Consider the following 26,291-nt stretch of genomic DNA (forward strand, 5'->3'; position numbering starts at 1 on the left):
TTCCAATGAATATTCAGTGTTGATTTCCTCTAGGATTGACTGGTTTGATTTCCTTGCAGTCCAAGGGACTCTCAAGAGTCTTCTCCTAGCACCACGGTTCAAAAGTATCATTTCTTCTTCACTTAGTCTTCTTTATAGTCTAACTCTCACATCCATACATGACTACTAGAAAAACCATAGCTTTGACTATGTGGACCTTTGTGGGCAAGGTGATATCTCTGCTTTTTAATATGCTGTCTAGGTTTTGTTGAAACTTGCCTTCCAAGGAGCGAGTGTCTTTTAATTTCATGGCCACAGTCACCATCTACAGTGATTTTGGAACCCAAGAAAATAAAATCTGTCACTGATTCCAGTTTTTCCCCTTCTGTTTGCCATGAAGTGATGGGACCGGATGCCATGATCTTAGTTTTCTGAATTTTGAGTTTTAAGCCAACTTTTTCACTCTCTTCTTTCACCCTCATCAAGAGGCTCTTTAGTTCCTCTTCACTTTCTGCCATTAGAGCGGTATCATCTACATATCCGAGGTTGTTGATGTTTCTGCTGGCAATCTTGATTCCAGCTTGTGATTCATCCAACCTGGCATTTCACAAGATTTACTGTACATAGAAGTTAAATAAGCAAGGTGACAATATATAGCCTTGTCGTACTCCTTTCCCAATTTTGTCAGTTGTTCCATGTCCAGTTGTAACTGTTGCTTCTTGGCCCAAATACAGGTTTCTCAGGAGACGTGTAAGGTGATCTGGTCTTCCTTTCCCCTATATGCTATCAGTTGTCAGGACCGGGCTGTGCTATGATTAGTAGTCTTTAAAGTGTGACTGTCTTTGTGTGTGCTTGTAATCAGTCGTGTCTGACTCTTTGTCATCCCATGGACTATAGCCCACCAGGCTCCTCTGTCCATGGCATTTTTCAGACAAGAACACTGGAGGAGGTTGCTATTGCTTCCTCTAGAGGATCTTCCTGACCCAGGGATTGAACCCATGTCTCCTGTATCTCCTAGCATTGTAGCCAGATTCTTTACCCACTGAGCCATCAGGGAAGTCCATGACTATGCAGGAGACGCAGGAGACGCATGTTCAGTCCCTGGGTCTGGAAGATCCCTTGGAAAAGGAAATGGCAACCCACTTCAGTATTCTTTCCTGAAAAATCCCATGGACAGAGGAGTCTGGTGGGCTACGTCAATAAGGTCACAAAGAATCAGACACAGCTGAGTGTGCACGAACCATCATGACAATATTTGGTGGCATTTAAAGTTGAAGAAATTAGGTGAAAAATCACAAATGAATTCTTCCCTTTCTCTGTGGAGCCAGGAGGGACCTTGGAAGCCCCCAGTTGAGCCTCCATATTTTACAGTGGAGGAATCTTCGGCTCGAGGGGCTTGCCTGAAGTTGTGCGGTTTGCCTCGTGGAGAGTGAACTGGGCCAGGCACCTTGGATCATGGGAGATAGACACCTGCCTTCCAGCACACGGGGTGCTTCCTCGGCTCCTAGACAGGCTGAGTCTGCCTAGGCTCAGCCAGACGACGGCATCATCTCCAGCAGGTCCTGAGCAGTGGCATCATAGCAAAGCAGTGTTGTTGTTGTAGTCTTTAATTCAAGTTTTGGTAGATTTCCCTAGTTGTCTGGAGCTTTCACAGGGTTGGAATGTCTTAGAGACCATCACTCCTGCCCTTCTTAGTTTTCTGTTGCTGGTGATAAAGGACCACAAACGAAGCAGCTTTAAAACCACCCAAAGTCGTTATCTCGAGTGACATGAAAAGGTCCCCAGGCACAGTTCCCTCTGCTCATCGCTTCCCTGGGCTGAAACTGAGGCATTGCCCAGGCTCAGGATTCTCTTCCAAGCCCACTGGTCGTGGACAGAATTCACCTCTTCGTCTTTACAGTGAGATCCCCGTGTTGTCGCTGCCTCCAGATCAGGGAGCTACTGATGCTTCTCAGCTCTTCACAAGCACTTTGGATTTTAAATCAGATGAGGTTGGAATATAGGCAGGGTCTGCTTCATGGGTGTGTAATCTATTCAGAAGGACCCCCACTTCTGACTTAATGCTCTGCTCACCATCCTGGAGTTCTTGATAATTTTGAAACAAGGGGGTCCCTGCATTTTCCTTTTGCCTTGGGCTCTGCAAATTATCTAGCTGGTTCTCAATGTGGGACAGGGCATTAAAATGCCAGTGATTTGACCAATCTGCTCCTGCAACTGATTTGAATTTTGAGAACATGCTGTTCCTGTTGAATAAAGGGGGATTTATTTCTTTTCCCTAGAATACACTGCGTTCTGTTTTCCAAATTAGCCCTACTTATCAACCCTGTGGAGAATTTGGAAAGCACGATTGTTCTTGCTGGAAGCAAAGGTTGGCTTGTTAATCCTAAATCCTGGCTCTGAGTTCTCAGGCCTGGAAGTGAGAAGCTGGTTCCCACAACCGCAGGGGCCTCGGGGGGCTGGAGGCTGGGTGAAAGATCGCAGAGGCAGAGCAAAGAGCTCCTGCTAGGCAGCCAGACAGATGGGGTCGGCCTCCCGCCTCTGCTGCTCGCCAGCTCTGAAACTCTGAGCATCGTGCTTGACTTCTGTGATCCTCCGTCTCCCCATCTCTGTAGATTGGGGGTAACAGCTTCCTGCAGGCTTGCAGGGATAATTAGAGAGAACGGGTATTCAGGGCCTAGATTTGCGCTTGACACATGCATAGAAGATGCTCCATAAATGTATAGTTGTATTCTTATTGCTGCTATTTATTGCCAAGATTGAAAGCTGGGTGGGATTTGACTTGCTGTAGGGGAGGAGAATCCGTATGCTGGCCAGGAAGGAAAATGTGTGTGTGAATGCAGGACGTGGGGTGGAGTGTGGTGTTTTTGGAGGCTTGGTGAGAGGTTTGCACAGGTGGAGAGTGTGCATTAAGGAATCTTGGGAGGTAGAGTTGGGGACTCATAGCCACGTGATGGAGGGAGTTGTGGATGAGATGGGGTTGGCCATGGGCGCCCTGCAGTAATTTCATGCACCCCAAGTGGTAATTACTGAGGGGAGACATTGAAAACTGACCTGCCTGAATTAGAATGTGCAAGTGGGATTCTTAAAAGCTTCAGAAGTGCGGAGGAAACTCTGGGAGGCGTGGAGATGCCCCTGGGAGGCTGAGTGCAGGGCGGAGAGCTGGGAAGGATGACCCAGCCTGTGGCTCGGAGACGTAGGGGGTTTAGCGCTTCTTGTGCTTCTCATTCAGGAATGTTCTGGGGTTGGAGTCCAGCTTGGTCTTCCTGTCTCTCCCAGGAAACCGTCTCTTTTTGAAATTTTTAAAAATTGTTATTTATTTTTATTTTATTTTTTTGCCTCCTGGCATGTGGGATCCCTAGTTTCCTGGCCAGGGATCAAACCCGAACCCCCTGCATTGGAAGCACAGAGTCTTAACCACTGGACTGCCAGGGAAGTCCCCCTGCAAACCATTTCTGTCCTAGGGTAGATAACTAGACACAGAAGTGACTTCAAAGCACCTAACTGTATTTATTAATTAAACCCAAAGAAAAATGACCTCCTAGATTTACTTTCCCTGTAGCCATATCCCTGAATGTCCACAGCAGTCTGACAGGACGGGAGATGACAGAGGGAAGGAGACAAGGTTTTAACCAACTGCAGTTTAAATATTTCACTTCTGCAGATTTTCCAGAAGCTTTTGACAACTGAATGCTTTGCTAGGGCCCTCATGGGGCAAATGCAGGCTCTAGGCCAAAACCTTGTCTACCTTCCCTATAAATCTTCTACTTTGATTATTGTAGCTGTGCTGGACTGCAGCATTATCCACTGGAGAGAGCCCAGGAGACCAGGCTGAGGTTCCCATAGTTTCATGGTTTGTGGACACTGGGTGTCTTAGTAATTGCTCCAAAATCACTGTAGATGGTGACTGCAGCCACGAAATTAAAGGACGCTTGCTCCTTGAAAGAAAAGCTATGCCAGCGTATTAAAAAGCAGAGACATTACTTTGCCGACAAAGGTCCACCTAGTCAAAGCTATGGTTTTTCCAGTAGTCATGTGTGGATGTGAGAGTTGGACTATAAAGAAAGCTGAGTGCTGAAGAATTGATGCTTTAGAACTGTGGTGCTGGAGAAGACTCTTGAGAGCCCCTTGGACAGCAAGGAGATCCAACCAGTCAATCCTAAAGGAAATCAACCCTGAATATTCATTAGAAGGACTGATGCTGAAGCTGAAGCTCCAGTACTTTGGCCAGGTGATGCAAAGAACCAACTCATTGGAAAAGACCCTGATGCTGGGAAAGATTGAAGGCAGGAGGAGAAGGGGAGACAGAGAATGAGATGGTTGGATGGCATCACTGACTCAATGGACATGAGTTTGAGCAAGCTCCAGGAGATGGTGAAGGACAGGGAAGCCTGGTGTGCTGCAATCCACCAGGTCACAAAGAGTCAGACATGACAGAGCGACTGAACAACAACACTGGGCCAAAAGAAGGAGCTGACAGTTCCATTTATCAGATAATTAGGTCTCAACAACTTAATAAGTTTTTGTGTCCTTGTAACATAGTAGTCACCCACTCCAGTGTTCCTGCCTGGAGAATCCCAGGGACGGGGGAGCCTGGTGGGCTGCCGTCTATGGGGTTGCACACAGTCGGACACGACTGAAGCGACTTAGCAGCAGCAGCAGCAGCAACATAGTAGTCATTTGACAAAAAAAGGAAAAGAAAGAGGGATTTCCCTGGTGGTCCAGCGGCTAAGACTCTGCCCTCCCAGTGCAGAGAGCTTGGGTTTGATCCCTGCTCAGGGGAACTAGGTCCCAGATGCCATAACTAAGAGTTTGCATGCCGCAACTAAAGATGCCGCAGGCTGCAACAAAGATCGCGAAGATCCCAGGTACCCAACCAAGACCCGGCACAGCCAAATAAACAAGAAAGAAAAATGACATTTTAATTTTATTAGTCACTATCCACAATTACTTACAAAATTAATACAAATGATCTATGTGCACTCACTGGGAGCCACACAGCCTCTCAAATCTTAGATTCAGATTGGACAGTTCCACGCCTTTCCAATTCGACATTGATTTTTGCATGGTATTTGCTTTTAATCACAGAGACCACCACCACCCGACGTCCAGATTCACAAACATACAGAATCGCTGAAAAAAGGTAACGCAATTTGATTTTGAGATTGTGAACTGCTGAGAGCTTGTGCTGAAGGTGTCCAACAGTGTTTTCCCAGGAAACTTGAAATATCCTGGGAGTTTGCTATGACTCTCTGGGGTGTCTCTGGGCTGAGTTTGAGAATGAATGCATTAGGATTGGAAAGATTGCTTCCTACTTCACACCTTATCTTTACCTGAGTGTTTTGCCTTAAAGATGAAAGAAGCACATGTTTTAATGTATTTAAAGCACCTGTGCAGCTGTGTGCCAAATCTTTGGAGAGAGGCACAGGTAGAAGTCTGTCCTTTGATTCATAGACCCCTCACTGCGATTTTCATTTTCACTGCAGCCAGTTTTCTTCAGTGTGATAACGTATGTCAAATACTTAACTTACTGCCTGGCCTTTTCTCAGTAAACACTTTATAATGGAAGTGTCTGCTATTCTAATTTTTTTTTTTTTTACAAAAATATTTATTTGGCTGTGCCAGGTCTCAGTTGTGGCACAGGGGATTACTCTTTGTTGAGGTATGTGGGATCTAGTTCCCTGACCAGGGATCAAACCTGGGCCATAGATCAATTTTGGGAAAATCGATAGTTTAATAAGAGGGAGTCCTCTGACACAATATGATGTCTCTGTCCATGTATTTACATTTTCTTTATTTCAGCAGTGCTTTGCAGCTTTCGGTGTACAGGTCTTGCACATGTTTTATTAAACATTTTCCTAAGTATTTAATGGGCTTCCCAGGTGGTGCTACTGGTAAAGAACCTGCCTGCCAATGCAGGAGATGCAAGAGACATGAGTTCAATCCTGAGTCAGAGTCATCCCCCAGAGAAGGAAATGGCAACCCGCTCCAGTATTCTTGCCTGCAAGACTCCATGGATGGAGGAGCCTGGTGGGCTACAGTCCATGGAGGTTTCAAAGAGTTGGACATGACTGAGTGACTAAGCACAGCACCCAAGTATTTAATATTTTTGGTGGTGTTATAATTGATATTTTTAAAAATTTCAGTTTCCAGTTGTTTACTGATAATGCATAGAAATACAATTGATTGTACATATTGACGTGTTACCCTGTGATGTTAATAAACTCACTTATTCTAAGTCGTATATTTATAGATTCTTTTTTTTTGTAGACCCTTAATGTCACCTGCAAATGAAGACAGCCCTATGTTCTCCTTTCCAATCTCTATGCCTTTACATTTCTTTTTATAATTAATTATCCTAAGACTTTAATAAAATATTGAATAGAAGTGGTAAGAATAGATGTCCTTGCCTTGTTCTCATTTTTAGCTGTGTGTGCTATGCTCAGTCACTCAGTCGTGTCCCATTCTTTGCAACTCTGTGGACGGTAACCCGCCAGGCTCCTTTGTCCATGGGATTTTCCAGGCAAGAACATTGGAGCAGGTTGCCATTTCCTTCTCCAGGGGATCGTCTAGACCCAGAGATAGAACCTGTGTCTCTTGTATAGCATTTATTTTTTCACCATTAAGTATGACGTTAGTTTTAGGGATTTTTGTTTTGATCTCTTTTGTCAAATTGAGGAAAGTCTCTTTTATTTCTAGTTTGCTGAGGCTGGTTTTATTTTTTTAAATCATGAATGGATGTTCAATTTTGTAGAGTCTTTTTTTTGTACCTATTGAGATGATTGTTCAGATTTTCTTTTTTAATATGTTAATATGTGGAATTGTAAAAAGTTGGGCATAACTGAGCGACCGAACTGAACTGAATAGTGAATTACTTTGCTTGATTTTCAGATGTTACACCAACTGTATTTATCCTTTCCTTGGATAAACCTCACTTAATCATGATATGGTATCCTTTTTATTATATTGATAAATTCAACTTGTTAAAAAATTTAAGGACATTTAGTCTATGTTCGGGCTTCCCTTGCGGCTCAGATGGTAAAGAATACTCATAATGCAGGAGACATGGGTTTGATCCCTATGTTGGGAAGATACTCTGGAGAAGGGAATGGCAACCCACTCCAGTATTCTTGCTTTGAGAATCCCATGGACAGAGGAACCTGATGGGCTACAGTCCATGGGGTTGCAAAATTAGGACATGACTGAGCAACTAATACAAGTCTATGTTCATACTGGATATTAGCCTATAATTTTCTTATAATATCTTTGGCTTTTATATTAGAGTAATGTTGAGTTCATAAAATAAGTTGGACAGTAGTTTCCTTCTTCTGTTTTTGGAGAGAGTTTGTGAAATGTTAGTATTGTTTTTTCCTTAAATGTTTGGTAGAATGCACCAATGAAGTCCTATGGGCCTGACATTTTCTTTGTGGAAAGATTTTTAACTACAGATACAATTTTTTTTTTACTAGATATAGTATTGTTTGGGTTATCAGTATCTTCTTGAGTGAGTGTTAATAGATTATGGCTTAAAAAAAATCTGTCCATTTTATCTGAGCTGTAGAATTTATGTGCATGATTTTGTTCATGATATTTCCTTATCATACTTTTAATGTCTGTAGAATCTGTAGTGATGCTCCCTTTTGGACTCCCTACATTGGCCATTTTTTGTCTTTTATCTTTTTTACGTTAATCAGGAGTGTAGACAATACCTTACTTTCATGCTTCTGAGTTGCCAGCTTTCTATAAATGGCTGGCCATTACTGAATGCCAGCCAATTCTAGCTTTCTGTGATAAGGGAGCAGCTAGAGGTTCCAGGCCTTGACTCTGCTTGAGATTTCCCAAGTTCATTACCTTCTGCCATGTCAGTTCTGGCCTAATTAAACAAGGCCCTCACTTAGCAGAGGGAGTTATATTTGTCTTCTGGGGCAGCTTGGTTGCTCCATGGGAATCTGAGAGTGCAACTGGGCTTCGGTTCAGGCGAGGCTCTTCTGCTGACCCAGCTCTCATCTAGCTCTGCAGTGGCTATGGGGTGCTCTTGCAAGCTGGGGAATGGAGGTGCACATCAAAGCCAGAAAAACTGGCTTACCACACCGTTTCCCTTTGCTCTCTGCCTCTGCACTCCTCCTGTTAGGAGGAGTCTCCAAGACATACACAAATTTGCCGAGGTTGGGAGAGGGGTTCTCTGGACATATTCACCTCTCCCTTTACTTTTCTGCTGTGCTACAGAGGTAATTGGTGCTCAACCCTGTCTGGAGCTGCCTACTGAGCACCTCTGCCAGTTCTTTTTTTTTTTTATTTTTAAGCTGTGCCATAACTTGGCCAAGCACTTTATCATACACAGTAGCTCATAAAGTCAGTGACAAAAACACGTGGAAGTAGGAGACTTCCTTGTGGTCAAGTGGTTAAGACTTTACTTCCCAATGCATGGGGTGCCAGTCAGTCCTTGACTGGGGAGCTAAGATCTCACATGCTTTGGGGCCAAAAAAACCCCCAAAACATAAAATAGAAGCAATATTATAAATTCAGTAAAGACTTTTGAAAAGTGGTCTATATAAAAAAAAATCATTAAAATAAAAAATCACACACACACACACGGAAGTAGATGAGCTTTGCTGGTAGCTCAGTTGGTAAAGAATCCTCCTGCAATGCAGGAGACCAGGGTTCAGGTCAGAAAGATCCCATGGAGAAGGAAATGGCACCCCACTCCAGTATTCTTGCCTGAAAAATCCCATGGACAGAGGTCTCTGGTGGGCTATACAGTCCATGAGGTCACAAGAGTCAGAGTGAAGACACAACTTAGCAACTAAACCACCAGATAAGACTTGGAGGAATCTTCCACCTAAGGTCACACAGCTAGGACCAGGTGTCTCATCTGATCCTTCTGAGACCAGAGCCGGTGCTGTGACCCATCCTCCCCATGCTGAGTGGCTTGGATGCCCCAGCTCTCTATCTCCATCACTCAGAGAGTGGGTCATGACAGAGACAGGTCCATCTCTGGAATTCTTCACCCAAGCTGACCCCTCTGGGAGGAAGATGGTTGACTCACAGTTGAAATCACAGCAGATGGGGCCAATCAGGGTTTCTAAAGACCATGAGGCAGCAGCAGCAGCTTCCTCTAGTTTGATGGACAACTTCTAAATGGAACCGGACTCTAACACTCAGTCTAGCTGCTCTTAGTGATCCTTTTATTCCTCATTTGAAAATTGTGTTTGGAGAAGGCAAACACTTCTTTGGTTTGACGTTTTGCCTATCTTTGGACTACTGGTTGATCCTGCTTTGGTTCAGTTGTTTCTGCTCTATTTATTTCTCCCAATGACACGGATCTACCAATGATAATAGAGGTAACTCATTGCTTTTTCATCTAAGCTGCACAATTAAGGCTTGTCCCTTGGGCTTCTCAGTGTGGTCTGTGTTCCCACAGCCCCTCTGTTCTGTTTACTCATCTGCAGAATTAGGCAAGTCTTGTGATGCTGAAGCTGAAACTCCAGTACTTTGGCCAGCTCACATGAAGAGTTGACTCATTGGAAAAGACCCTGATGCTGGGAGGGATTGGGGCAGGAGGAGAAGGGGACGACAGAGGATGAGATGGCTGGATGGCATCACCAACTCAATGGGCATGAGTTTGGGTAAACTCTGGGAGTTGGTGATGGACAGGGAGGACTGGCGTGCTGCAATTCATGGGGTCGCAATGAGTCGGACACGACTGAGCGACTGAACTGAACTGAACTGTGCCCAATCTCAGATTCCACAATCTCTTTCTCTTGCTGTAGCATGTTGGAATGAAAGGGAGAGACAGGGATTAGATCATAGAATGTTGGAGTGGGAATAGACTTCACAGCTCATTCTAGAGGTAATTGGCCCCATTTTACAGACGGGGAAATGGAGACCACCCAGTAGGCTGTGGCTGGAACTTGGGCCTTCTAGTGTCCAAGCTGGCTCTGGACACTGCTCTCCCATGTTGCTGTCCCAGGTGGATAGACCCTGGAGCCCCTTTCTGTAGTGTGTGTGAGAAAGCAACTGCTTCTCATTTTAGCTGGAAAAACCCATGCTCATTTTCATCCCTGATGTGGGCAGATTCTCCCAGGCCTTTGTGGGAAGTAGAAAGAGGAAGCGAGGGGATGATTTTTAGTGGCAGGGCTCTAGTAACTGTCCTTGTGAGGTTCTCAGAATCCCCACACTTCCCTGGGGTTGCTGGTCTTGTTGGAGTTAAGCCTTCTTTTGGCTTTTCCCAGGGAGCAGGTCCAAGGAAGTCCAGAGGTACTTGTTTACAGCTGTCTCTGGGTGATGTTCGCCAGGTTCTGAGTCGGGGAGAAATGTTTCTATCCCCTTATTTATTTCTCCTATTGGAGAACTTGGAGAGACACACCAGTTAAATCACCACAACTACCTGGAATCCTGGGAGGACAGCAGATATGTTTGGGGCTGGAAATGTTGTATTTTTGCTCAGGTTTTTTTTTTGTGTGTGTGATTCATACACTCTATGAAGGAAGTTTAGTGTCTATGTAGAAGTCATTTATTATCTGTGAGCCTCAGTTTCTCTAAAGGTTGTTGTTGTTCAGCTGGTCAGTTGTGTCTGACTCTTTGTGACCCCTATGGACTGCAGCTTGCCAGGCTTCCCTGTCCTTCACCATCTCCTGGACCTTGCTCAAACTCGTGTCCATTGAGTCGGTGATGGCATCCAACCATCTCATCCTCTGTCAACCCATTCTCCTGCGTGCTATCTTTCCCAGCATCCAGATCTTTTCTAACAAGTCAGCTTTTCACATCAGGTGGCCAAAGTATTGGAGCTTCAGCGTCAGCCCTTCCAATGTATATTCAGGGTTGATTTCCTTTAGGATGGACTGGTTTGATCTCCTTGTAGTCCAAGGGACTGTCAAGAGTCTTCTCTAGCACCACAGTTCTAAAGCACATGGGAACAATATCCAATTTTCCTCTTCCACAGGAAGGGGATCATGCTGCTGCTGCTGCTAAGTTGCTTCAGTCGTGTCCGACTCTGTGCGACCCCATAGACGGCAGCCCACCAGGTTCCCCCATCCCTGGGATTCTCCAGACAAGAACACTGGAGTGGGTTGCCATTTCCTTCTCCAATGCATGAAAGTGAAAAGTGAAAGTGAAGTCGCTCAGTCATGTCTGACTCTTAGTGACTGAATGGACTGCAGCCTACCAGGCTCCTCCGTCCATAGGATTTTCCAGGCAAGAGTACTGGAATGGGGTGCCATTGCCTTCTCCGAGGGGATCATGAGGGAAGGTTTTCTGGTAGTATCATATGAAAGGGTCCTGAAAACCAAAATAACAAAAATGATGCTACTGTAAATTTGCTGAGTTAATTAATCTTGCCTAGTATTTGCAGACCTTTCCTATACCTTAGAAAAATCAAGCTGTGCATAAAGGGAGTGGATTCCAGCCCTGAAATAAAGCAGTGCAGATTCCAGGAGCTGGGACAGAGAGGGGCCCTTTGGTTTTCGATGGTCTCTCACTTCCAGGAGGGAAAGTTGGGAGAGGCAGGCTGGTCCCCAAGATGTCCCTGTGCCCAGGGGTATAGAACTGAGAACTGAGGTCCCTGGTGGGGTCACACAGCCACTGGGGATGCCTGTGGATATGCAGTTCCAAGAGCCATAGAGGACTTGAGAATGTCACAGGTTTCACAGCCTGGAGCAATGGCCGTACCCCAGGCATGGAGGCGTTGTGTGTGTATGTAGTGTAGGAGTGCATGTATGTGGGTATATGTGAACGTAACTGGGTCTATGTGCAAATGTAAGAGTGTGTGTGTATATGAAGCTGTGTTTCTATAAGAGTCAGATGGAGTTTGTATATATGTGTGTGCATGAGTGTGTGGATGTCTTTATATGTGTGTATATGTGTGTACATGTGAGTGTGTGTGTGTGCATGCTCATGAGTATGAGAGTGAGTGTGTGTATATGTGTGTGTGAGCATGTATTCATAAATGTTTAAGTGTAGGTGTGGGCTTTAGTGTGTGTGTGCGTTGGGGGTGGGCCGCACAGACCCTTTGTTCGTTAGCTGCAGTTTTGCAGGCCAATGGTTTCCTTTGAAACTTCAGGCTTCTTGCGAACCCCACTGTGTGAACGGGGAGAGAGGCAGACCAGGGCCTCTCAGACCATCTGTGGTGAAGGATCAGGGTTCCTTTCCTTGTTATTTCCTACCCATCATGGATCAATACATTCATGCTGCTAAGTCGCTTCAGTCGTGTCCGACTCTTAGCGACCCCATGGACTACAGCCCACCAGGCTCCTCCATCCATGGGATTTTCCAGGCAAGAGTACTGGAGTGGGGTGCCATTGCCTTCTCCGCAATACATTCATAGCATACACTAAAAATGAATTACTACCAAGATGTAATAAGAAAAGACACAACCAGCCCCATTAAAAATTTTTTAGATTTCTGTGTCAAATTTCTTTATAGGTTTCTGGAATCTCCCTGTGAGTCCCTTCCCCCCAGGCCGGGTGGCAGTGTGGCTGGCAGAGCACTGGGTGCAGCCCTGAGCTAGATTCACAGCTGAGGCAGAGAGAAGGGGAAGGCAGGGTGTAGGATTCTTGGCTGCAGACTGACCTGGAATCCCTCTGCCATCCAAGCAGAGAGACTAGGGGTACCACCAGGTGGCACAGGTTTGGGGTCAAAGTAAGAGGCTCAGACCGCCTCTGCCACTTGGGTACCCGCAGAATGGGGGCTCGGTATCCCAAGTCTCCAGTAGCTCATTTCTGAGTCAGGTGCTATGGGTGTGTGCATTGGGTTGGTGGCAACTAACTTCTTGCCTTCCTCGAAACCCTATGTGTGATCTGTGATAGCTGGCTTTGCAAATGCCCATGGTATGGGGATTCCCTAATTATAGTGGATATGTTTACATAAAGAATTTTGGTCACTGGATTTTTCCCTTTTTTCCCCCCAATAGAATCAAGGCATCTTTTGGCCTGGGATGTCCTGGGGTGGGAGGAGTGAATGATTAATTAATGATTAATGGAAAATTGCTTTGGGGACAGACAGAGGGGAAGACCCTATCTGTGCCTTTGCCTTAGTGCTTATTCATAGTAGCCTCTTAAATCTCTAACATCTGATGGGCATCTCATCAGAAACAGCTTCAACCCCTCCCCTCGACAGCGGTGGTATGCTGAGGAGGGCTGCTGTGTGGTTCTGGCGGAGTCGGGGAAGGGACACTGGTGGACGGTGCCATGTCAAGGTGACCCTTGGGCCACCCGCTGTTTGTAATAATAAAGGAGGCCCAGGTATCTGCTGATGCCTCTGGGTCAACATTTTCGTGATGAAACAGTTGAGACCAAGGAAGCCAAGTAAACAGGTCATCTTTGGTGGGTGTTGCTGTCTCATCTGGGGCTTCCCTGGTGGCTCAGTGGTAATGAATCCACCTGCAGTGCAGGAGCCGTAGGAGATATGTGTTCGATCCCCAGGCTGGCAAGATCCCCTGAAGGAGGGCATGGCAACCCACTCCGGTATTCTTGCCTGGAGAATCCCATGGCCAAAGGAGACTGGTGGGCTACAGTCCATGGGATCGCCAGGAGTCAGACACGACTCAAGTGACTTGGCACACACGCACGTGCATCTGAGTGGGCATTTCTTCAAGTGCGGGAAAGATCTTTGTCTCTGAGCCCAGGTCTGGGGTCTTGTCTTCACCCTCCTTTTTTGGTTTTTCTGACCCACAGCACAGAGCACAGGATCTTTAAGTGTCTTGCCTTTGTTTCTCTTCTTAGGTCAGGAAGATCCCAACAGTCTGCGCCATAAATACAACTTTATTGCCGATGTCGTGGAGAAGATAGCTCCTGCCGTGGTTCACATCGAACTGTTTCGCAAGTAAAGAGCGCCTTCCTTTTTTTCCCCCAGTCTCCGAAGCTCCCACCAAAACTGCTGCCATAAGCAAAACATCAGAGCTCTTTCTGAGACACTTTAGAGTGTCACTGAATACAGTCCTACAAGAAGATAAGCTCTTCTCCCTTGGGATGTTTTCCTGTTTGCCCATTGAAAGCTACATTCTTGACCCTTCTAAGATGTTTTAAGAACCTCTGGTTCTGAAGAGATTCCCTAAGAATATTTTCTAAGTGGAATTTTGGGATGCGAATAAAAGTCAGTCTAACATTCTATTTTTTAAAGTTTAATAAAGCCATTGGGCAGAGTAACAATTGCTAGTAATAGGTGTGTGTTGCTGTTATAGAACTGATGCATCAATGTGTCAGAGGGTCGATTTTAAATGTTTCAGCTTTAACCGGGTACTCGTTTTGGTTCTAGGCTTCCTTTTTCTAAGAGGGAAGTGCCAGTGGCCAGTGGGTCTGGGTTCATCGTGTCCGAAGATGGACTGATTGTGACAAACGCCCACGTGGTGACCAACAAACATCGGGTCAAAGTCGAGCTTAAGAACGGTGCCACCTATGAGGCCAAAATCAAAGACGTGGACGAGAAGGCGGACATTGCCCTTATCAAAATCGACCACCAGGTAGGTGTGTTCCCCACCTGCAGGACCAAGTTCTCAGGTGCCTTGGCTGACGCTTGGCTAAATCCGGAGAGGTCAAAAGACACCAGAACTCCCTGATTTCATGAGTTTCTCAAGTGGGATGGAACCAGTTAGGTCTGGATCAAAGGAGAGCATTTGGGAGATGCTGAGTGTGGCCTGGGGTGGGGAAAGGGTGGGATCGCATGGAAGCTTCTTGAATAAGCAGGCCATAAGATCAGAGTTTTAGTAATAGTGTTCTAAATTTTTATCAAAGCAGTAGGCTTATAAAGAAATGAATAGGTAAGCAGTGAAAACTGAGTTTCCGTTCCATTCCTACCCCTCAGGCAACTGTTGCTACAGATTTGTGTTCCTTCGTGCACTCACCATGTATAGAGAATTTACTGGGTTTTGAAGTTAACCATCATTAGCATGGAAACAACTACTCTGAAAACAAACCAAGTCTCCCAAACTGGGCTTTTGCAAAGTTACTACATGTGTTTTAAAACAGTACTTCACACTCAAAAGAAGTTTTGGAAACCTTGAATTAAAACAAAGCTAACGGATTTTGTCCTCATAGCGCTTCTCAAAGCTTTTCATATGCCGATGTGCATAGGACCCTCCTGCAAGAGTGTGGCTCTGAACTACAACTATCTGAGCGCAGAATTTTTTTTTTTTAGTTGAGATGTAAAGAGCTCAGTTTGGGAAATGGCTTGCTTTCTGTTGAAATTTTCTCCTTGTAGTCATTTTTGTTCTGTTGATTTGTTTAGCAAAATCTTCATGTGTGTGTGCTAAGTTGCTTCAGTTGTGTCCAACTTTATGCGACCCTATGGACCATAGCCTGCCAGGCTCCTCTGCCCATGGGATTCACCAGTAAGAATACTGGAGTGGGGGGCCATGTCCTTCTCCGGGGGATCTTCCCGACCCAGGGATTGAACCCGTGTCTCTTACGTCTCCTACATTTGGCTGGTGGGTTCTTTACTGTTAGAGCCACCTGGGAAGCCCAAAGTCCTGGCTGAAATCAAGTCCAGTTTTTATTAGACCATCAACAGTTCCCACTTGTTGGTACGTCGATAACAGAGGTTTGGTTTGCGAAGCGGCAGGTACCTAGCGAGATTGTGTTTTCTGGTTTCTCCACACTTTGTCATTTTTTAGACTTCATCTGGAAGGAGGAATCGGGATAGATTGGAATCTTGCTTCTGGACCAGGAAGAGGTCATAAACTGAGAGGCAGAGAGCGGTCTTCTTTTCCAGCTCTCAGTGTCTTTTACCTGATCTGGGCTGTGAAGTCAGACCATGGTGAAATAGCATGGGCTGTTTTCGTTTGTGCTGTTGATCAGAGCAGAAACAGGCCTGGTGCCCAGCGTAGGTAACTGACCTTTAGAGAGGTCTCGATTGCATACTATTTCTGTTAGGTTACCATGGGATTTCTGTAACAACTCATCTTTCAAAATGTGTTTATGGGTCATAGTATAGTCGTACTAACTTCTACTTGATGAGCTCCAAAACTGGACTAGGCTCTGCCTTCGTTTATAACTTTGACCTGTTCTGTCAACAGCTTTTATCATTCCCATTTTACATAGGAAGGAATAGGGATTCAGAGAGCTTAAGTCACCTCCCTGAGACCACATAGCTAATACTGTGGTGAAATTATAGCCTCCTAAGCTGGCCAGGGGTCTTCCCGCAGGAGACGTGGTTCGGATCCCTGGGTCGGGAAGATCCCCTTAGAGGAGGGCATGGCAACCCACTCCAGTATTCATGTCTGGAGAGTCCCATGAACACAGCAGCCTGGCCGGCTGCGGTCCATAGGGTCACAAAGAGTTGGCCACGACTGAAGCGACTGGGCACACACACGCAAGCCTGCCAGGCTCCCCGAGTGCCCAAGCTGTGACCATGAGGGAGGGATGAAGCCTGACCTTTTGGTGTGATGAGATGGCTCAGCTTTAAATAACCCACGGGGAGGCTGGCACACCCTGGTGTAGGATCATACAGCTTGCAAGGTGTCCAGGATGTGGTAGTCTCACCGGAAGGAGGCTGGCCAGAATAGCACATCCTGTGGCCACACGCAGGACTCAGCTCCCCCGAGCCCTGGGGAGGCAGCCAGCCGTGCGGGCTCTTTGTGCGGGCAGGGCGCTGGTCTGGACCCTGCGTGAGCTGCTCCCGCTGAGTAATTTCATGTTTGGCACACATGGGCACATCCCATGCAGCTGCTGTGGCCGGGGGATATTCTTTTCAGCTTCTGAGCCGAGGTGGAGAGTGGGTTCTCCTGTCATCCCTGGCAGGTCCTGGCAGGATGTGGATTATCTTGATGGACCAGCTTTGCAGGGTGTTTCTAACCTGGCTCTTGCTGTTCCCAGGAGGCTAGCCTTCCTGCCAGCAGCAGGCTATTTGAGATGAGTTTCTAGCCCCAGAAAAAGGAGCTTGAAAATTTAAAGTCGAACTAATGTGGCTTTGCAAAATGGAATCGGAAATGAAAGGATATTAAATTGCAGACACCCACACAGGAGACTGGTTTCCACTGACTAAACTGCTTTTTTTTTTTTTTTTTTTGCTGATAGTAGTTGGAAGTGGGGAGAGTGAAAACATCTCTTCCAGCTCTTTCCATTTTGTTCCCTTAGTCGGAGGATTGATTATTTAGGGGAGGGGGGCAGGGACTGGTTTGTAATGAGGCTCAGTTTGGGAGGAGCCCCTTGATTCAGTGAAGACTAAGGTGCCCCAGCGCAGGATTTTATAAATGTGTCTGCAGTGCTGGGGGTGGGGGTGGGGGCAGTGAGCTTACCCTGCACTGTGTCACCTCGGGAGCAAGAAACAGAGCAGGGAATCTCAGAGGAGGCAGAACAGACGCAGCAAAACTTGGACTTGAGGATCGAACTCATTCTGAATGCTTGCCATGTGAGGTCATGGCTCAGTCTCCCCAGGGCCATTTGCTCATGACCCAGTGAAACTGGGGTGACTGCCCCCCACATACACCAGCCCAGTGGTTAACTTGGTGCCTTATAATCTGGGCCCATCTCCTCCCCAAGTGCCAGGATTTCATGTGAAAGGCTCTCCATCACTAACCCTGAGACCCTCCTTCCTGAGTGCACTATTCCTGCCACTGTGAATGAATGGAAATTACTAGAGACACCTGTGGTCACTGCCCACGTCTTCTGGGCGCAGAGGCCAGCATCTCCTTCTGGATCTATTTCTGTCCCCCCTGGACAGTCTCGTGGGGGCACCAGTCATGGCACAACCCCCCCTCCCGGGGCTATGGGACACAGGATCCATCAGACCAAGCAGATCCTTTGCTTGGAGCAGTAACTGGATGCCAACCACAGGAAAATGACGAGGAAGCCCGTGTGGCCCCTGCCGCCAGGGACCCCCGGGCTGTCTGAGCTCCTGCCTTTTCAGAGCCTGATCAGCCAGCCTACTTTCCGTTTCATTCTTCAAGGCCCCCTCACATCTTCTATAAACCCGCCTCGGCTTGAGCTTGCCAGAGACATTTCTGGGCTTGTGACCAAAGAGCGTTTTTGCTCCTCACTGCTGAGCGGGCTCGTGTGCACTCACTTCCCCTGCTGAGTCTGAGCAGGGGAGAACCTTTGGGGGGAACCTCCCTGAGCAGGGTGCCTGCCCCTGCCAAGCTGGAGCAGGAGGGTGTCCCCTCCAAAGGCAGCCTGCCTGCCCAGACATGTCTTTCCACTGCCCTTTCCTCGGGGCCACAGACGGGGGCCAGCATTTGCCCGGGGCCCGGGAGGTGGTGCCAGCTGCAGGAAGGAAGGACAGTGTGCATGCAAACAGTTTAATAGAAAGCAGCTTTGAGGGCAAACTAGTTCAGCCTCAGATAAAAACGGATTTCAAAATGTGTTGAACATGACGCTGGCCGTGTGTGCAGAACACTTAAAAATTTTTTCTCCAGAGGCTGTGTTTTGTTCATGCAGCTTTTTTTTGCTGAGTAGTTCAGGAAAAGAGAGAGAGAGAGAAACATATTTGGTTTCTTTAGGTCAGAGTGCAGGACAGAAATAAGTACTGGGGATATACTGAAGAAGGTAAGAAAGTAACTTTTGTTGCAGCTGTTTTTCCAGCTGTGTTGATTAGGACACAGGAAGGAGAAAAGCATCTGTACCGCCCCCCCAACCCGTCCCTGCCCTGCCACCCCATCCCAGGACTGCAACTTTCAGATTGGGTCCTGTCTGTCTGTATAAAGCCCTTCACACTCTCTCTGTGCTTATGGAGAAATCTTAACGACTTAACCAGAGATTTGAAGGTGTACCCAGCCTGTTGGGGGTCCCGTTTTCCCCTCCTGCACTCTTCTCTCTACACCTCCCCCATTCTGCTAAGCCCCCACTACTCCACACCCCCACCACCTCCCTCCCACAAAGCAGGGCTGTTCTCTAGGGGCCCGAGTCTTGCCTTCCCTGGGGTGTCCCCCTTCCAGCTCCTCCTTAGGTGACCTTCCGGTCCTTCAGTGTGTGTGCATGCTAGGTCACTACAGTCACGTACAACTCTTCGCGACCCCACAGACTGTAGCCCGCCAGGCTCCATGGGGATTCTCTAGGCAAGAATACTGGAGTGGGTTGCCATGCCCTCCTCCAGGGATCTTACAAACCCAGGGATCGAACCTGTGTCTCCTGCATTGCAGGCCGATCCACTGAGCCCCTGGGGAAGGCCCCGGTCCTTCAGGCCTCAGGTTAAATTCTGTTCCCGACAGTCCTTCCCTGACACCCACCCAGGGAGGGTCCATGTCCCTGTCCCCCTCCTCACTCTGGGGATGCATAACCCCAGAGGGGATCTCACACCACTGTTCTTATTTCCCTCCCAGTTGTCGTGTTCACTTGTGGATTTCAGTTTCTCTCTGCTGCTGGGGTGTGAGGGCCACAGCTGTCTTAGTCACTTGTCTTGTTGTAGGGGCTTAACAGCCGTGTGCAGAGGATGAATTCAGAGTCCTCTGCTCAGAGGAGGCCAGGCTGGCTGCTTGTGGGCTTCGGGGGTGGGGTGGGGGGCAGGAAGGCGCTGGGGCTCCTGCAGTGGCTGCTCCCCACTTTCGGAGGAGGAGGTGAGCACGCAGCAGGCGGGCTGCAGAGCAGCACCTCCGACTCCACCCCAGACTCCACGAGGCCAGTGTTTGTCTGATTCCTGGAGTTGGGACAACATGTGGTCTTGCCGGGCCCCGGGGGCTCTGTGGTCCTTGGTCACTCAGAGCCCTGGGAGCAGTGAGGTTTCCTGTGGGCACCTCTCCCTGACGCCAGCACCCCAGGGGATATTTGGAAGTGGGCTTGTCCTGTCCTGTGAAGTGGTTTTCTCCCTGCACCTCCAGGCCAGGCCTGCGACTGTCCGCCACTGTGTTTGGGCCAGATGCCACCTACTGCTGTTTGCAGTGGCTGAAGGTGACACCTCTGGGCTTGGGGGGCTGCTCTGTGGGCAGAGGGTCCTTTTCCTGTTGAGCTGGCTGCTGGGGCCAGAAGATCTGACACCCCCCGACTGTGAAATGTAGAACCCACATGGTTCTGGGAGAGTGAGGGTCCCAGACCCTTCACCCCTGAGTCTCAGGAGCTGCTGAGCAGCTCTGGTCTCTCTCCAGGCCTGTCTCTCAGAGCCTAGCCTGCTGGTGGCAGACCTGCCCCGACTTCTCGGAGCAAGGAGGGTCCAGGTGACCCGGGGACGGTGGCAAGGGAGGGGAGCGGCGGGTGCAGGCGTGACTCATGCCCCCTCCGTCCCTGCCCCCGCCTCCAGCCAGTTCTCCTCAGACAACCTGATTGTCAGAAGGCGCTGACTCAGCCGCCTGAGCTTGTCCAAGAGTGAATCAGATAACACAGGGCCCGGGCTGGCCTGGCTCCCCATCTTCTGGAGCCTGTTACTTCTCCTCATAAAGTAACCAGGAGCTCCCAGTACCATAGCTACCCTGGTATTTTGTTTCTGTGTTTTTCCATTTTGAATTCTTTTCTCCACTCCCTCTGTCCTGGGCGTTCTGTGGTCTCTCCTCTTTTTTTCTCTGAACCGAGAGGCTGGCATTGCATTGGCTACAGAGGCCGCAGACTCTTCTCGATATTAAGAGGCTCCTGTTACTGTATTGATTTTTTACCATTTTTAGGGGGATGCAGATCAATATTTCATTAGATGACATCAATCCAGATGCTGGATTGGAAGCCGGCATTTTTGCTCTGGGTCGGCCTTCGCCCAGGGGCTCATGGGGACGAGGCTCCTCGTTGTTCTGATTGCAGCTTCTCATGGAATGTGAAAATATTTCAGTTCCCCAAACCATCAAAAACCAGAGCCCTAGTGTGTTTTCTGGCCCCATTTCAAGAACTTAGTTGATTGTTAAGGAAATTCTTTGGCTATGTTTTTCTCTTAATATGGTAATGTTTTTTTTTTTTTTTTTTTTCACTTTGGTGATTTCTCTTTAGGGAATTCAACCAAGACTATTATTTATGGTTCTGGCAAAGCAGTTCCCAGGTTGTTGGGACTGAATTTGTAGGTGTCCCATGGGGAACGTCCCCTTCACTGAGGGGGAGGGCATGCACTGGTTCCATTCGCTAATTTTGTTAGTGTGTGGCAGTGTGTTGGGACCCGGCGTTGGCCAGCTGTGACCTGCGGTCCAAATCCGGCCCTCCATTTGCCTTTGCAAATAAAGTTTTATTGAGACACAGCCATACCCATTTGCTTTGGTAGAGTCTACAGCTGCTCTTACTGGTCAGCGGCAGAGTTGAGTAGTTGGGATGGAGGCCACCTGGTCCATGAAGCCAACAGTTATTACTTTTTGACCTTTCACAGAAAAAAATTGCCAACTCCAGTGTGAGATGATTAACACCTTGCTCTAGAGGAGCCAAATGTGCTTGGACTGAAATATGCTCTTTAGATCCAAGTGAGGTGAAGCCTGAAGTAACATAGGGGAAAGGGCAGAGAGGCTGATCTCATTTGCTCTTGTGGGGACTGTGCTTCTTCTGAAGAAGATGCTTTGGTCTTGCTGGATTAAGCAGAGAGGCTTTAGTTTTAACCTCTTTCTCTGTAACATTGATAGAGAGGAATTTTGTGAATTCTGAATTATTATCTAGTTTTAAATCCTAATGATCTTTTAAGGTCTGATTCATTCATTGTTTCTGTTATTCTTTATTCATACATGGTGTCTATAAATATTTATTAAGCATCTATTTTGGAGACTTCCCTGGGGACTCAGACAGTAAAGAATCTGCCTACAATGCAGGATACCTGGGTTCTATTCCTGAGTTGGGAAGATCCCCTGGAGAATGGAATGGCAACCTGCTTCAGTATTCTTGTCTGGAGAATCCTACGGACAGGAGAGCCTGGCGGGCTACAGTCCATAGGGTCACAAAGAATCAGCCAGGACTGAGCCACTAACATAAGCATCTATTTGACCAAATACTGTGTTGAAGATGTAAAAGCAATGGGCAGAAGCCCATGGAGCTTACTGTTTGGTGTAGAGACAGGCAGACTGGAATAAATACGGCGATTGGTTCAATGAAGAAACAGAGAAAGCAGTAGGAGGCATGGAGGCTGGGGTGCCCTCTGAAGGTATTGTCGGCTTATCTGAGCAGATAACATCCACACTGAGATGGAAGAACAGACAGAGCCAGCTGAGGGAAAGAGTCGGGGGCCTAGAGTTGGTTAGTTTTCCCTTTCTGCCCAGCCTGAGTACGTGGACTTTGGACAAGTGCAACCTTGTTTCCCAGTGAGTTTACTAGAGGCTTCCAGAACACAAGTTAACTGGTTCCTCTGCATATTGTCTATGTCTCTTATTGGCCTTGGGGTTCCTGGTCGCACTCTGGAAAGCTCCACTTTCTTATGCAGTTTCCTGAGAGTCTAGAAGTGCAGAGGGTTCATAATGAGCTGGTTGCCTCTCGTTCATGGCAGGATGGAAGTAGTTTCCCAAAAGTGCTTTCCTAAAACCAACCATTTTCCATGGAAAGGCATAAATAAGACATTCTGGTGAGTTGAGGACTGGTTATTCTAATAATTGTGCTAATTAATGAGTCACTTTTGTTAAACAAGGCACAACAATCTGATAATGAGAACCTGTGACTCATGGTATTTCCCTCTTTGCTTTGGCTGCCAGACAACTCATAGAAACCATTGGCCCTGTGGCTAGAATATTTTTTATGCTGCCATTTTATGTCATGAAAATGTAAGAATTAATTTATTGTAATAAGCCCTGTGTCATTGACCAACCCAAATTATTTTTATATAGAGAAAGTTACACATCTTTGGGTTTCCCAGGTGGCACTAGAGGTAAAGAACCCACCTGTCAATGCAAGACAACACGCTCCAGTATTCTTGCCTGGAGAATCCCATGGACAGAGAAGCCTGGCGGGCTACAGTCCATAGAATCGCTGAAGTGACTTAGCATGCATACGTCTTTAAGATTTTTTTAGAATAAATAATATGAAAATGATATATCCTGGGCAACTTCCCTGCTTCTGGAGCCACACACACTCTAAGTGGTCCTGGGTAGGAGGGATCCACACTGCCTTCAATTCAGCGTAGCAGATACCAAGAAGCTGAGCACTGAACCTACCAAATAGAGTGAGACCACACCCCTTTGTGGAACTGGTGGGTATAAGTTGTCTCCTATCACCTGAGCCCCAAGCCTGCAGCCTCATTGACGACTGAAAACCAGGCTGCATCCAGAGTCAGTTACCCAAACTGAAATGCCAGGCCTTGGCAAACCCCCAGTATTGGCCTAATCCCAATTTTAGGATCCTGATGGATCTTTTAAGATCTGATTTGTTTACTCACTCATATATTCACTTTCACATCCCTTGATTTTCATAAATATTTATTGGCCAAACACCACTGTAGCAGTGTTAGCCAACTTGAAGTCACTGGATAGATGCTAAGGAGCTGGCAGATGGAAGAGGCAAGTTGCACTCAGTGAGGCAATGTTTTTCCTCCTCTTGATGCCAGAGAATATATACAGTCACTGGCCCTTGGGCTTCCATATAAAAATGTTGACACTTTGCAGTTTAAACAGCAAGAGTAAGAGGATCTTTGAAATGCCAGTGTTTCTTGATACAGCTTAAGGGAGACTAAACATTATGGAGGTGTGCGTAAACAGTGAGGAGGACTACGTTGATTGATTTGCTTTTTCTCTCTTTTGTTTTTCCATAACCATCCTCTGTTTCTTTCCTCTCTTTCCCTCCTTCTCCCTCACTTCTCTTATCTGTCCCACCTGAACGCCCCCCATTCCAGTCACCCCCACCTGCCACCTCGCACATCGCACCTCTTCTCCTCCCCTCCCGGTACAGCAACAATAACATGTCAATTTGTGGAAACAGATGGTGATAACTTGATGACACTGTCCTTCTGAGTTCTGTGTATGCTGTGATCTCAGTGCCATGTAGGAGATCCTTCCTGGCCCGGCCTCTCGACTCACCTGCTTGCTGCAGCACCCCCTCCCTTGGTTGTACCCTTGACCTTGTCATCACTGATAACCTCTGCCCTCTCTGATCTGAATCCCAAGCTTCTCATTCTTGGTCCGCCTCCTCCTCCTCTGGCACCGCTGCTTTATGGGCACAGGACCTGTGCATTCACAGAAGAGAACCCTGCTTGAGGGTTTAATGCTCTGAAAAGTGAAGTCGTTCAGTCATGTCTGACTCTTTGTGACCCCATGGACCATAGCCTACCAGGGTCCTCTGTCCATGGGATTTTTCCAGGCAAGAATACTGGAGTGAGTTGCCATTGCCTTCTCCAATTAATGCTCTGAGGTCTCTTTTACTTTTTTTAATGATTTTATTTATTTATATATTTATTTATAGCTGTGCCGGGTCTTCGTTGCTGCGAGAGCTTTTCTCTAGTTGCGGCGAGGGGGCTACTCTCCATGGCAGGGCGTAGGCTTCTTACTGCAGTGGCTTCTCTTGTTGCAGAGCATGGGCTCTAGGGCCCGAGGACTTCAGTAGTTTTGGCTCCTGGGCTCAAGAGTTGTGACACGTGGGCTTAGTTGCTCTGTGGCATGTGAGGTCCTCCCAGATCAGGGGTTGAACCTGTGTCCCCCGCACTGGCAAGCAGATTCTTTACCACTGAGCCACCAGGGATGCCCTCTCCATTTTGGTTTTATCTTTGAATTTGTGCTTTGTAAGTGAAGTCTGATGAGTGGAGTATATGCTGGGTGCTTGGAGCCTTCCCACTTTGCTTGTTGCCTTCCCACTTCCCCAGGACGGGTTCTTGGCTACCCTGCTCCTCTGGCTCTTGGGACCCCTGGCCTCACATGGCAGTCACAGCCACCCTCCTTCCCCCAGGGCATACAGACATGGGGTACGTATACCCTGCAGCATCCTGGGCAGCAGATAGATGACTCTTTCTGCCGGCAACAAGGCAGGGCCAAGCCCTGCCCACCCCATCCAGGTACCTGGTGCCGAAGGAAGTTGCAGAATCCTTAGGGGTAGTCTGTCCTCTGTGGGTTGGGGCAGTGGGCCCTTGGGGTGGGGAGAGGGCTGGCTCAAATTCTGAGTCCCTGCTTGGGCACAGTGCATGGGTCTGTCCAGTAGCTGGTGAGCAGAGTACTGAGTCTGAGGCTCTGGGTCTGTACTCACCCCATGAACAACTTCGTGCCCCAGGGAGCACAACACTAAACAGCAAATAAAAACATCAAGACAGATGAAGAGAGAGAGCATGTAGAAGAAAAAAAAAAGCCTTATATTTTAGTGCCTTTAATGGTAATTTTTATGTACTTTGTGAACAAGGGAGTCTACGTTTTTATTTCATCCTGAGCCCTGAAAATTATGTAGCAGAGCCCTGGTTCATCCACTGTCCCTCAGCCCCTCCTGGGCTCACTTCTCTCCTTGCCGGATCCCCATGTCTCAGGCAAGTCTTAGCTGCTGACATCCCCCTGAATTCTATGGTCTACTTTGCCGTTCCGTAGGAAGCACAAAAATTCAGTGGCACCGCTCCTTGCTGTGATTGGGGTACGTGCCCTTTTCTTCCCATTGCATATTTTTTAAAGAAAATGAAAGGTTAGCATAACTGCTTCCAGAAGACCACATTGAATCACTTAGTTGAGTCTCAGCCAGTTCCTGCAACATCAGCCTTTGAAGCAAATTTCATCAGACACACAGGACCAGCCTGTGAGCCTCAGCCCCTTGGAAATGCATGTGCTGGGCAGCTGGCAGACATGGTGGCTTTTGCAGATTCAGCAACAAAAATATTTTTGTAACAGGAGCACTTTATACTCTGCAAGGAAGAGAAAGAAGTCGTTGGCTTGCGTCATGAGGTTAAAAAAAAAGTTGCCAATTTTTCTTTTAGTTTTATTGGTTTGTTTTATGGCCCTTCCTTCCAAGCTTTGGGGAATGAGGTTGCAATGAGAGGAGCGCTCAAGGGCTTTTAGGCAAAACCCAGGGTGGCCAGAAGCTGAAATGTTGATGGATCGTTGTTTTGAGGTCTGCTCTCGATGATTACTGGCTGAGCCAGCGTCTGGAGAATTCCAGGAATCCCCTTTCCTTTTGGGCTGTGAGAGTCTGCAGGAATCATCTGACCCCTTTGGGGAGTCGTATGAGAAGAGATTTATTAAGGGCTCTGAGGCTTGTTTTGACCTCACCAATTTAACCATTGGCTGCTAAGAGGTTTTTTGGAAATCTACCAGGTCTTCTGGAAAGATCCCTAATTGTCAGAGCTGGGGTGACCCTGGACATCACCAGGCTCAACTCCCTTATTTTAGAAGTGATCAAACTGAAACCCAGAGAAGTCTGTCGAGTGACCCAAGGTCAGAGTGAGTTAATACAGATGTCCTGCTCCCTGGGAAATTGTGCTACCAGTCTATCTAGAGACCGAGGGTGGCCGTGTGTGTGTGTGTGTCTGTGTGTGTATGTGTCTGTGTGTGTGTCTGTGTGTGTGTGTGTCTGTGTGTGTGTTTGTCTGTGTGTGTGTGTATCTGTGTGTGTGTG

General features: G+C 47.4%; 1 protein-coding gene across 1 annotated transcript in view; it reads left to right on the forward strand.

Annotated features, from left to right (window-relative positions):
- Nucleotides 1-26,291, forward strand: part of HTRA1 (HtrA serine peptidase 1) — a 57,491-nt gene that overhangs the window by 15,777 nt on the left and 15,423 nt on the right. The window contains exons 2-3 of the mRNA XM_061403750.1: nt 13,695-13,794; nt 14,227-14,431. Coding sequence (XP_061259734.1) covers nt 13,695-13,794; nt 14,227-14,431 — 305 coding nt within the window. The remainder of the gene's footprint in view (nt 1-13,694; nt 13,795-14,226; nt 14,432-26,291) is intronic.

The sequence above is a fragment of the Bos javanicus genome, chromosome 26 (genome assembly GCF_032452875.1).
Source record: "Bos javanicus breed banteng chromosome 26, ARS-OSU_banteng_1.0, whole genome shotgun sequence".
Taxonomy (NCBI): Eukaryota; Metazoa; Chordata; class Mammalia; order Artiodactyla; family Bovidae; genus Bos; species Bos javanicus.